General features: G+C 32.1%; 1 protein-coding gene across 14 annotated transcripts in view; it reads left to right on the forward strand.

The window, feature by feature from the left end:
- LOC145277995 (monocarboxylate transporter 14-like) overlaps window positions 1–4,306 on the forward strand; it is a 238,600-nt gene extending 234,294 nt beyond the window's left edge. For 10 of the 14 annotated variants that reach the window (XM_080130161.1, XM_080130155.1, XM_080130152.1 and 7 more), the window contains one exon: window positions 3,534–4,305. In XM_080130161.1, the coding sequence (XP_079986287.1) occupies window positions 3,534–3,661 (128 nt within the window). In that variant the 3' untranslated portion in view covers window positions 3,662–4,305. Of the gene's footprint in view, window positions 1–3,533 lie in introns of all 14 variants that reach the window. The other 4 variants (XM_080130163.1, XM_080130151.1, XM_080130165.1 and 1 more) reach the window with 1 other exon arrangement.
- Window positions 4,307–13,317: the final 9,011 nt, after the last annotated feature.

Below are 13,317 nucleotides of genomic sequence, written 5' to 3' on the forward strand. Positions count from 1 at the left end.
TTATATTTAAATTTCAACAGATATATCTTTTTCCCAATAAGAATATAAACTTGCGTTCATAGTTTTAAAATTAAATTAACGACTATATGACGTCACTAAAATTTCCTTCTCTTTAACAGCGCCAGCCCCCCTTTCCTTTTTGATTTTCCAACATCAATTTTCCGTTTCTCTTAAATAGAACTGCGTCACACTGTGCATGTGAAACTTTTTCAAATATTTTGTACTGGTATATTTTTTGGTTTCTTAATCTCATTCACCCAGAGGAAGTCTCGAAATAAAGACGAAACGTTGGTGAACACATAATACGGTTTGTTCCTTTTTAATTTTCTCTCTCTCTCTCTATATATATATATATATACATGTGTGTGTGTGTGTATATATATGTGTGTGTGTGTATATATATATATATTAGATTGACAAGAAGGTTCTTGCAAAGTTTTTAATTATGATTCAAGTAATGTATTTTCAAATAAGTTTTCATAATAATAATAATTACTTTATGTATCATTTTCAATAGCGTTTTTCGCTTTGTCTAATCATTTGAATTACAATCATCTAAAAACGGTTATGTGTTGTTTTCAGAACGTTAAATACAAAAATGGCAAAAAACAAATTCACTCAATTTTCTTTTTTCAGTTCAAGCTAAGCAAAAAAGCTGCTAAAACAGCTCGTCATATCAACGAAGCGTTTGACCCAGCAACTACTACTGAACGCACAGCACAACAATGGTGATTTAAGCAATTTCGTTGCGGCGACGAGAGTCTTGAAAAGAATAAGCGTAGTGGTCGACCATCAGATGTTGATAACAATCAATAAAGAGCCTTAATCGAAGCCAATCCATACACATTTGTTCGAGAACTTGTTACAGAATTATACGTAACACATACGACGATGTTTAACCCTTAGAAAGAAATTGGAAAGATAAACAACTTAATAAATGGGTGCCTCACGAATTGAACTACAACCAAAAGAAACGCCGTTATAAAATGTCACCTTCCCTTCTTTTACGGATCAGGAACGTCCCGTTTCTCGATCGGGATGTGACTTTCGATGAAAACTGATTTCTTTACAACAAACAGCAGCGTTCAGCTCAGTGGTTAGACATCGACGAAGCTCCACGACACTTCCCGAAGCCAGAGTTGCACCAAAAGAAGGTCATGTTGACTGTTTGGTGCTCTGCGACCGGTATAATCCATTACAGTTTTTTGAATGCAGGTGACACCATTACGGCGAAGAAGTACTCTCAACAAATGGATGAAATTCATCAGAAACTTCGACAACAACACCCAGCATTAGTCAACAGAAAAGGCCTAATTCTCCTCCTCGACAATGCTCGACCAGACGTTGCTAAACCGGCCCTGAAGTAGTGAACGAATTGGGCTACAAAACACTATCTCATCTGCCATACTTTCCAGACGTCTCTCCTACCGACTACTACTTTTTCAAGCATCTCGACCACTTCCTGCGTGAGAAATTCTAGAAAAAAAAGCTAAGCAATATCAAAAACGCCTTCAGCGACTTCATTGGAAGATTTTTACGTTACTGACATAAATACATTTGTTTTATGTTAGCAAAAGTATGTTTGGTGCTTATTTCGGTCAATATTTTTGTTTGAACCGAGGTATGTTTATCTGAATTTAAAAGCTAAAAACCGCAAGAACTTTTTTGTCAAACTGATGTATATATATATATATATATATATATATATATATATATATATATATATATATATATAGAGAGAGAGAGAGAGAGAGAGATGGATTGATAGATAGATAAATAGATAGATGGATAGATACATAAACAAACAGCAAACAGATAGATATAACTTGGGCCACACCGAGAGACAACTTGGGATCATTAACCTTTAATCTAGTGACAAACAATTTGACTTATTATGAAGTTCATTATCCTGGGTGCACATTGATGTTGGAAAATATAACCTTCATCCCATCGCTTTTCTTTCTTTTCTCTTCGAGACTGAGAAACTCTGTTATGCTTGCTTAACACTCATGACCATACAACTAGTCTGAGCTACTCTTGTCTGACAAGTTGAGTGTACAATTTTAAGAATTTGTCTTGCTACTAATTCCTCTGATCGTACAGAAGCTCTAACTCTTTGATTTCGCTTGGAGCGGTTACTCTATTATGAGTTGTGTAATATCGATATGGTTGTAGTACCAGTTCAAGTAGTTATCTCTCTTTTTAGAACGCTGCTAATATATTTTAATATCATAAAACTAATATCGTCTGTTCACATAGTATTTCAAGCAACAACGGTTAAAAATATAGAAGTACTTTACAATCAGGATGTGATGAAAGTTAGGTATGTAAGTTTATTTTATGTCTGTGACGTTTTTATTTGTTTCATGCATTTTCTACTATCTATACTGTCATCTTTAATATTAGTCTTACTTTACTGTAACTTATGGTTTATGCATTGAAAAAGAGAATAAGTAGATAAATGTATTGAATGAAAATATAGTCTTTCGTTCTTCACTGGATGGTACACAGAGAAGTTTTAATATATTGTTCGCAAAATGATGCCCAATCTCAGAAACAAACATTTTTGCGAGATAAATTTATTCGCGATTTTGCACCTGACCTATTTCATCCAGATGGTAGCATACCATTTAAATATGAATACACAAAGCACCACCAATATTTTTACTGGGTTTAGGTCAACAATTGTTTTCAAGTGCTCATTATCAAGTGTCTTAAATCTTCTTTATATACAATATATTACAACCATGATATTTCTGAAACAACTTTTGCACTGTTGATCATCAGTGGACTCTTCTATACTTCTATCCATGCTTCGCTGAGATTGTTAGACATGTAAGAAGTATTATAATAGTCCCAATTGAGTGATCCCGAATAGGGCGGGAGACATGGATTCCATATACGATCAAAACATACCAGAGACTCGAAAAATAGTACTTGATATTCGGATATTTAAAAACCTAAGTATCAAATTACTTACTATTGCTTACTAACTTAAAAAAACATTTGTACTATTTTATTCATTCCATACTCTGTTTATATTGGCAGGTGTGTAAGCATTATGACACGCCCATTTGGGTGTTATCTCAGGGGCAGGGATTAGAGACCCAATACCCGATCAAATCATACCAAAGATTAAAGAAATAGTTCTTTATGCCTCCTTTTAAACAATCAGCATTTTAAGGCGATTATCAAGGCTAAGCGGAGGAATCTTGAGGGAAAAGTAGTGTCATACCTTACATATCAGTGTTGTAACCAATGAATTAATTTGTTATTTTTAAATATGGTCATCCACTTTACGGTTTTTATGACCGGGTTTGCACTAATTCAAGAAAACTATACATATTTTTTTCTGTTCTATTTTTGTATTAAATTCTATAAGGCATAATAATTTTGTAAGGCATTATTCGAAATTTATATAAAAAGTACATATCAATTATGAAAAATATTAAAAATCGTTTTCCTCTGATATTTAAAAACCTAAGTATCAAATTACTTACTACTGTTTAATAATCTAATGTTAATCATTTCAGGATTTGTCTACGAGGCGACACAGCAGTTCTCCGTGGTTTTTTACTTTAATGCTGCAATTACTTTTCTGGGAAGTGTTTTATCATGTGGAATCATCTACGCACAGAAAACAGGGAAATTCGTCGAATAAGGCACAATATAATGTAAACATGACCAGTACGCTGTAAATACGCATGCACTTAACCTACGGGGGGTAATTCACACAAACTTGATTCGGTAGTAGAATTGATACAGCTGTATTCATATAAGTAAACAAGAAACAGATGAATAATTTTTTAAATAAATTTTGCATAAAAGAAAATGTTCGTTAATGTCTCATTGCGTCCACTTTATGCCACGCGTGTGAGAGTAGATAATAAATAATGCTGAACCATTCAGAAGAAGACAAAATAATAAGGAAGATCCTGTTTAGAAATTTCCTAACTACTTCCTCCATTTATCTAAAAAATTGGCCACAAATAAATGCCACTCTTTGAAACATTAAAATAGGAAAATATACTTTTTAAGTTGGTGCAAGGTAACATGAATAACAAGTTCAGAGTGACTAACAAAGTTTCATAGCACATTGCTAAAGAATGATCAGAGCAAAGGTGAAGAGGTGAAAGTTTTTTATACTTTATCAGAGGAAATAAGTAACTTTGCAACTCATCTGAAGGCAAACCCTACATAAGTCGATACTGCTGCACTCGCAGTATAGACATTCAGAAAGAAACTAATATCTTCAAGTTACACACATATCTCAGGTGAATCCATTTATTTTACACATTATATTGCATATAAACAATTTGGTGTTCCTGATAACAGTTTAAATGATTTTTTTTAACCGCTACTTTATAGGCTTCGGAATTTACTTTAAATTTTAAAGACATGTAAAATACATTTTCGTTTTCAACTATTTAACATATCTATGAAAGACAAGATTAAACATGAATGTTTAAACAGAATTCAGGAATCCAATTTTGAAAAAAAAAATCCGCACAAAAATGAATAAAGATGGTTTCCATCTAAGTCATAAAAAATGTAATTATAATGTAACGAACGTCCAGATTATAAATATTTTTCACCCACTCTATATATTTCCGAATTCAAGAAGAGGCAACCATCAATATATGTAATAAAAGAGATATTTAGATAGGAAATATTGATAATAAAAGAAATTACACATTAAAATATGACGATACTGAGACTAATCCTGGTAACATTCGTCATGACTTTTGACGGATTTGTACCGAATTCAATTACTACATAATTATAATTACTGAGTAAAGGTTTGGGAAGAAAATTAATAAAACATTAAATTACAGTAAAAATACTAATTTGTAAAAAAGGTTGAAGAAAAAAAAAAAAATAAGATTAATAAAATTATAAGAAATGACAATGATTATAATAGAAATGATAATAAAAAGTAATAAACGTAATAAAGTAAATATGAGGGAAAAATGTAACTGCCAAATACGAGTATATTGACCTCAAACAAACAAATGGTTTACAAAAAACAAAATCTACGTAGACTCACCATATATAAATAAAAATTATTATTATTAAAGTATAATATATATATATATATATATATATATATATGTTTTATCTTTTATTACCGTTTTATCTGTTTGGTTACATATGTTTCGGATGTTGGACCGTGTTTACGATCTAACAGCCTCGTCAGACCTTACAGAAAATTTTCTGTAAGGTCTGCCATTTCCTGACGAGATATATATTAGTATAAACAAATTTACAAGATTGAAACACTAAAAATGCAAATGTTTCGGACGGATGGTCGATTAAATCTACAAGTTATCATCAGGCTACTTATAAAGGTTGCTTTCCACAAAAAACCTCTCCTCAAAGTGAAAAGCACACTTTTTTTCTAAGTTGCCTGATTAAGATTTGTGGTATTAACCGACCATCTGTTCGAAATATTAACACGTCCAGTGTCGTTACATTGTAAATTTGTTTATATTAATAAAAATATACCTTACTCTTTATTTATGGAGCACTCTTAATACCCTCATGAATTATCACACTTGAACACCTATAACTTGGTATATATATATATATATATATATATATATATATATATATATATATATATATATATATATATATATATATATAGATGTGTGTGTGTGTGTGTGTGTGTGTGTGCACAGGTTTGGCGTAAAACACACTCACACATAAATAAAATGATCTGACTCATTTCTAGATTTAATAAAAGGCAAATAAGATAAAGAAACAGAAAAGTGTTTTTATTTTCACGAAGTACATAAAATGCCATTCTGTTTCATTTGGGTTTTAAAAATTAAATCAGTCGCATATGCTTTGGCTGCCACATTTCCTGACGTTACGAGCTTGGCCGGTTGATTTTAGTTTCGATAGAGATCCAGTAGTTCTTAAGTTGATTACCCATAACAAAATCGTACTTTGAGTTGGTATGGAATCATGTCTACCAATATTGAAGTACAAACGAAACGCTCGTTGTGTTGCAGTTACAGATTCGTTTGTTTTGAGAAACGCTTTCACACAAAAAAAAATTGTTCATAGTTCCTGTTTTCAATAGTAATATCGCTGCTCGAATAATATTTTCTCACTTCGCTAGCGAGTCAAGCTCATCCAACCACAACATAAGAACTGAGGCTTTTGCTGAAACCACAAAATACGATTTAATTTTCCGTTTTAGGAATTTCCTAATAAATAACAGCCGAACTTAAGTACAACTCTTTCCATAGAAAAAAAAAGTTTTTCAACTCGAGTCACAATTGAAAAAAAAAAAAATGTATGGACTACATTTAAATTTTTTTTTCACGTGACGTTTTACTGTCTTATATCCGTTATCCAGTGACAACTTTAGTTAAAAAAAAATCTTTCCTTGATTTTAGTCTAACTGTGGTATTTTTTTTTAAATACCGAAGAGAAAAATTTGGTTTACCAAAAAGTCTTTAGTTGGTATTTACAGCAATTTAGGAAATCCACTAAACTTTTTTTTCTTCGTATTTTACTTCCTTGTAATTTAGTAATACGAATCTGTTCTTCGTAATTTAGTAATACGTATATGTTTGTCGTTTGACAAAAATTCACTTTTACAGTTTGTTATTTTTTTTTTAGATGGATTCCACGGGAAAACGGCGTAAATCGTCGCTTTTTTTGCCACGTTCGAGTTTTTTTTCTCTTTGAGACTGCAATTAAAGGTTTTTGTTTGTCTCTTTTTTTCCCGACTAGTATTTTAGCAAATAAAATACTATTAATCGAGGTTACTTTTTTTAAAACTGAATGTAGTTTTTTTGTTCTTGGAATTTGGGAAACAACCGTTTCTTTCTTTTAGTGTTGTACTTCGCGAGAAAAATATTTTACAGTTTTCCAAGGTTCGCTGAATTATTCGTTTTTTTCCGCTTGAGTCGAACTTCTCTTTAGCGTAAAATCCGTTTTTACGACTATTTCGTTCGTCAAAATCTGTATTCCTTAGAAAGGTCAACCGTTGCGTTGTACTTTTTTTAGTGAGTTCTTTCCATTTCTTCGTCAAACTGTTATATTTTACGTTCATCCTCGTCGTCACTGTTAAGTTTGAAGGTTGAAACAAGTAACGTAGAAAGCAATACAAATGACGACTCAACAAACAAAGGTAGATCAAATAAGAAGTGTATTAGGAAAAGGTATATTTACAGGATATTTACGTAATGGTGTCAAATAAGAGAGTCTTTGTTGGAGAAACATATCTGCTCTCGGCGGCCTTCGGTGGCTTCTGGTTAACACACACTCAGACTAACTGAGTCTTCCTATTTATGTGTAATTACTATCCACATATGCAAATGAATGTGTGCCACCACAACAGTTTCCCATAACAAAATCGTACTTTGAGTTGGTATGGGATCATGTCTACCAAGATTGAAGTACAAACGAAACGCTCGTTGTGTTGCAGTTACAGATTCGTTTGTTTTGAGAAACGCTTTCACAAAAAATGCTCGATGCTCGCCAGTTCAATTCATGTCAGCAAAAAGGAAGGAAAAACACTGGCATTATAAAGTAACAAAACAAAATGCGTTACTTGAAAAAAGGCATTATATACACTTTTACAAAATAAAAACTTTTTCATTTCTTTACATTACTTGCTTTTTATTAAACCTTCAACAGTGTCAGATCATTTTCCTACCCTGCATATATATATATATATATATATATATATATATATATATATATATATATATATATATATATATATATATATATATATATAATCCATTCTCATACCTTTATTTTAAGCTTTTCTAGATCATTAATTCAATAAGTATATCATTTCGTCCAGTAATTAATTTCGTTGGTGTTCTTATAAATATACTGTCTGGATAATTGCCGTATCAGTTATAAACCTAAGATATTTACACGCATGCACATACGCATATTCATGTAATATACACACGCACACACATATGTGTAGATACTTATACTTTCACATATGTAGAGCATACACCTATATGTATATGCTCGTGTATATGTATATTTTGTACGAGATATGTGCAGTTATCCTAGTGCACTGTTTTTTCCAAACTTTTCCTGACTTTATATCTACTCTCCTTGAGAGGGGTAAGTGATATATCTTGATTTCTGGGCATAATATATAAAAGTATTTTAATTAATAGCGAATAACTAAACAAAACACTATACAGCCAACTTTTATTTATTTATAGTTGCACAGTAATGAAACATATGGCATATGTAGCCTAGGTTGTAAACGGCTTGTTGAAGGTTGGTAAGCATGCTTAGAAGAGATATTCATCACCGATCTTGTATACGCAAGATACACGTGGTTGTAAGACTCCAAATAAACTGAACGACTATATTAAAAGAAACACATATAGGGGACCGACAATATATTTTTGAAAAAGTACTTCAAGGTGGTTACCAGTGCCAAAAACTTTTGAAATTGTAAGTACGTAGTTGAGGAGTGAAAATCCACTACTAGTGTAATCATTGTTTTAGTTTGGCTTTGAAAATTTTAGTTTTTTTTGTGATTTTTACGAAAACTTGCGTGACACTATTTGTTGGACATGACGAAAAATCCTATTTTATAAAGAGCTATGTTCATGCATATGTTGCTGTATGCAAATTTTATGCTTGTACATTTAGCTGTCATCATTAGATATAATTATCTGTTCTATTCTACTGGCAAAACAATTAAGTTTGATGAGATAAAATGCATTCAAAAGAAGTCCTTTGTTTGGAACGGAAGGAGCGGGAAGATGGCCTCAGCATCAGAAGAATTGTCATGGATGTGAAACTTTCTAAATCAACGGTCGAATACATGCTGAAGATAAACTCCGAGCGGGAAAGAAGGGAAGACGGAAAAGATCAATTGGCAAGAGGACTGAAAGAAGAATAAGGAGGATTGTGACACGGCTTTTGACATCTGGAGAAAAAGTTCCAGCAAGAAAAATGAAGGAGAAATGTAAATTGAATGTAAATGTCCGAACAGTACAAAGAAAACTGCATAGGATTGGTTTGAAGTATGCAAAGGCTAAGAAAAAATTACACTAAGAAACACAAAGGAGCAAGACCGGAGGAGTGCTAAAATGTGGTTAACAAAGCATGTTGACTTTAAGAAGGTGATATTTACTGATGAGAAGCGTTTCAAGTTTGATGGGCCCGATGGATGGTGCATTTGGTCGAGAAGGGGTGAGCCTGCTGTTCTGAACAAACGACAGATGGGAAGAGGAGGAGGAGGAGGAGGAGTTATGGTTTGGGGTATGATTTTTGCTAATGAAAATATATGGTTGGAGTGGCTGAAAGGACGACAGAACAGCGAAAGCTACAGACAGTTGCTGGACGAGAAAGCACTACCAAGGATAAGAAGAGAGATGGGGAATGATTTTGTTGTACAGCAAGACAATTGCAGCATCCATGTGTCAAAACTCATGAAAGAATCGATGGCTAAAGTGAATATGACTACTTTGGAATGGCCTGCAAAAAGCCCAGATCTAAATTTAATGGTAAATGCTTGGGAAATGCTTGGGCAACTTATCTATGATGGACCTGAAATAACGAAAGAGGCCCAACTATGGGAACAAATACTAGATGCCAAAAAACAACTAATAGAAACACGTAGAGATGTTATCGTGCATATGTTTGATCATTATGAAGAGAGATTGATAAAAGTTATTGAGCAGAAAGATGATATTACAGACTACTAACAGTTTTTCAACGATATCAGAAAAATAATGTCCCGTGTGTTTTCTAAAAAATGATGAAAATTAAATATTTTTCCTTACCTAATAGATTTTCTTCCATTTTTATTACAGGTATTGTCTTTGTATGTGTACGCTATTCTATTGAAGGAATTTCGCCACTCTATGATACTCGGAAAGTCGAATAATGTCGGGCCCTTGTATAAATGAGAAACATCAAAAGAAAGCACGCTAAAACAGACTTATATATTTACATATACACAGAGAATATTTATTTACACAGAGAAGTTATGAACAATACAAAGTGTTTGTGTAACCGCGTGTGTGTGTATGAACAAGCACGCAACAAGTAAAATGTTCCATGCGCGTATTGTTAAGTTTGCATACGTATGACTGATATTTTTGTGATCACAAGAGTTCATTAAAGTATACGTTGAATGCTCATTGTGTATGCGAGAGTTCGTTAAGGTATACATGTGTATTTATCCTTACCTTTAAAAGGACAACGCCCTGTCAAGGCGTGTGTGTAATCCACGATTCGAATGAAAAAGAGAGATAGAGAATAGAAGTTGGGTAAAGAAAACGAAACAAGAAGTAGAATGCCATATTGGTTTTTGATGCGGTTTCGATGGTACCTTTTAAATAATGAAAAGAGAAAAGATAATGTATGGACGTTACACATCATTCAGGGAAATTTTCACTAAGTTATTACATATATATAGTGGAGAAAAACACATAGCCTCTCATACAAAGTTTCATGCACTCGTGGATCACTAGATACACTCTCAATGTATGGAAGTTACATATAAATCAACATATACACACATGCATACCCATAGACATACATATAATACAGATACAAGCTAATACAACATAGGCATACCTACATGTACATATATATATATATATATACAAACACACACACACATATATATACACCTATATACATAAACATTCATATACATATACACAAATACATAGATGCATACATACATATACATTTCTACACACACCCAGCCACATACACACGTCTCTCTCTCTCTCTCTCTCTATATATATATATATATATATATATATATATATAATTATCGTCGGCATAGATGCAGACCTAACTGTGATTAATCAATATTTAGTATAATAAAATTACGTATTTTCAACATTATGACCCACTACGTAAGCTTGCGAGGAATTATTTACTGTAATGGACTAAGAAATACGAATAGATATACAAAGGTATATACCGCTGTTATTATACCAATACTAATAAAACTATTAATTAGGATTTTTTAAATATCCAAGAGACAAAATTAAAAACCTGTAGATCATAATCTGATTCAACTTTCGATAAACATATATATATACACATACAAGCATACGCACATATACATACACACATTATATATATAGATTGTATACCCATAGATACAGACACCCCCCCTACCGACACATGTACATAAACCCACAAAGATATATATATACAATACACACATGGGACACATGTACATACGTAGATATATAGATATCCATATACACATAAGTACACACTTACATATATACATAAATATACATACATACATACATACAGGTACACTCGCGTATTAATACATATAAATATACAGCCATACATATACATACATATAACCATACATTCAACACGTACATATACGTATTATCTTATTTAATAGTCAAAATCTTTATTTAATAGGTGCCCTCTAACTTCGGTAGTATGGTAACCCCCTTATATGAAACAGCGTATTATTATAGTTTACATAGGCGTATATACATACATACATACATACATACATACATACATACATATTACACTCTGGTAATATATAAACTATTGTAACCCCCCTATATGAGATAGCCTATTTTAATAGTATAGTTATACATATATACATATATACATATATATACGCATATTTACACTCACACATAATGATACATCTAAATATATATAGATATGAACGCATTCTATACATAACTTTTTTACCAACACCCTATACGCATAATTATGAATTTAAGTGCACACAATTATATTACGCGCACGCACCCGCTTGCTATTTCTCGTAAGTTGCACGCTTTTTTCTACATAATATATATATATATATATATATATATATATATATATATATATACATCAACATGCATACATTATTTTGAGTTTCGCCTAAGTTTTTATTATTCGTTTGGTTCAGATATACTATTATATAGGTATTTATTCAGATTAGTAATATTATAATGCTTGAGAAAATAGAATATTAAGAGACTTATGTCATCAATTGGGTAAGATCATAATCATGACTTCACTTATTTTGGGGGGATAGGATGGGGGATAGTTGCTTTTATAGTAGTTCTGATCTTCATAACTTAGAATTCCTTAAGCACATGTAATCTGAAACGTTTGCAGAATATAGCAGTTTCTTGTTTGATATTTAATAGTTTGTTCCTGTTCTTAAACCTAGTTTTCTCAAGTTTTTCTGATAGGCATAACAGCCATGGCGAGTTTAGTGAGTGGCAAGTACTGGCTCTCCTAATAATCTTCCATTGTATCTTAGATGTTTTATTTTCCCTAACTATCGAGGAATTTGTTTACGCTTTTTTTTTTTACCATGCCTTTTTTTTTTGTAAGTATCGTCTGATGGTTATTGGGCTGCAATCAGCATCTGTAACCGCCTTAATTTGACTAGAAGAAAGTCCTCTGTCATTCATAACAACCCGTCTGATTCTCCTCCTCAATGCAGGAGACATTTGGGTGGGGGCCTACCAAAGGATTTTGCTTTTCTATAATTCTCAGTGTTCTTTAGAAAGTTGAAAATAACAGTTTTACTGGGATTTACCTTAGCTTCTATCGCTCGCTGTGACAAACCTTGCTTATGGAATCCAAGAATTCGAGAACGTTCAACTTCAGTTAGTTTTCTTACTTTAGGCACGGTAACACCTTTAGACAGTGATTGCTAATCTCTAACTGAACTAAAAACATTAGAATTACCATAAATCTAACAATTTATACCCTTGGTCTTATAATTTTGATCATGTGTAAAAAGCTTAAGTTGATAAAAATGCAAATTTTTAAATAAAATATTTGGAATGTACCTTTTTGTTTCCATAACTTTTTAGATTGTAGTATTAGTAACCATAAGTCGGAAGAGATTAAAATCTATCCTGAAAAAAAAAGGTTTCTTTTAAAGATTTTTAAGTGGTCTTAAATTTTTGATCAGCAGTGTATATACTGGGAAGCCGGTGAGTAACATGGAAAAATTAGCTTTGTTACTTTTGTACATTTCAGGGTACACCCACCCGAACTCACACTCACCTCTTAAATAACATTTTAGATTTTAAAAAGTTAGAAAGAATAATTGGTCTCGTTTAAAGTATATAAAGTAATACAGTTTTTAAAAGAATCCGTGCACGTGAGCGTTTATACTACATTGTAAACACTAAAATTCCAAACTATTGAACTCATCATTATGAATTATGGAATATGTGTTATTTGCAACAGAGTAAATAACGTTGGAACATAATTATTTTTATTGAAAAATCTATCATTCCTGGGGATTCTACCGAAACCATACAAAAACATGCATTGAATTTTGAATTAATACTTCTTTAT

This window comes from Euprymna scolopes, chromosome 6, assembly GCF_053919585.1.
Source record: "Euprymna scolopes isolate OS-2025 chromosome 6, ASM5391958v1, whole genome shotgun sequence".
NCBI lineage: Eukaryota > Metazoa > Mollusca > Cephalopoda > Sepiida > Sepiolidae > Euprymna > Euprymna scolopes.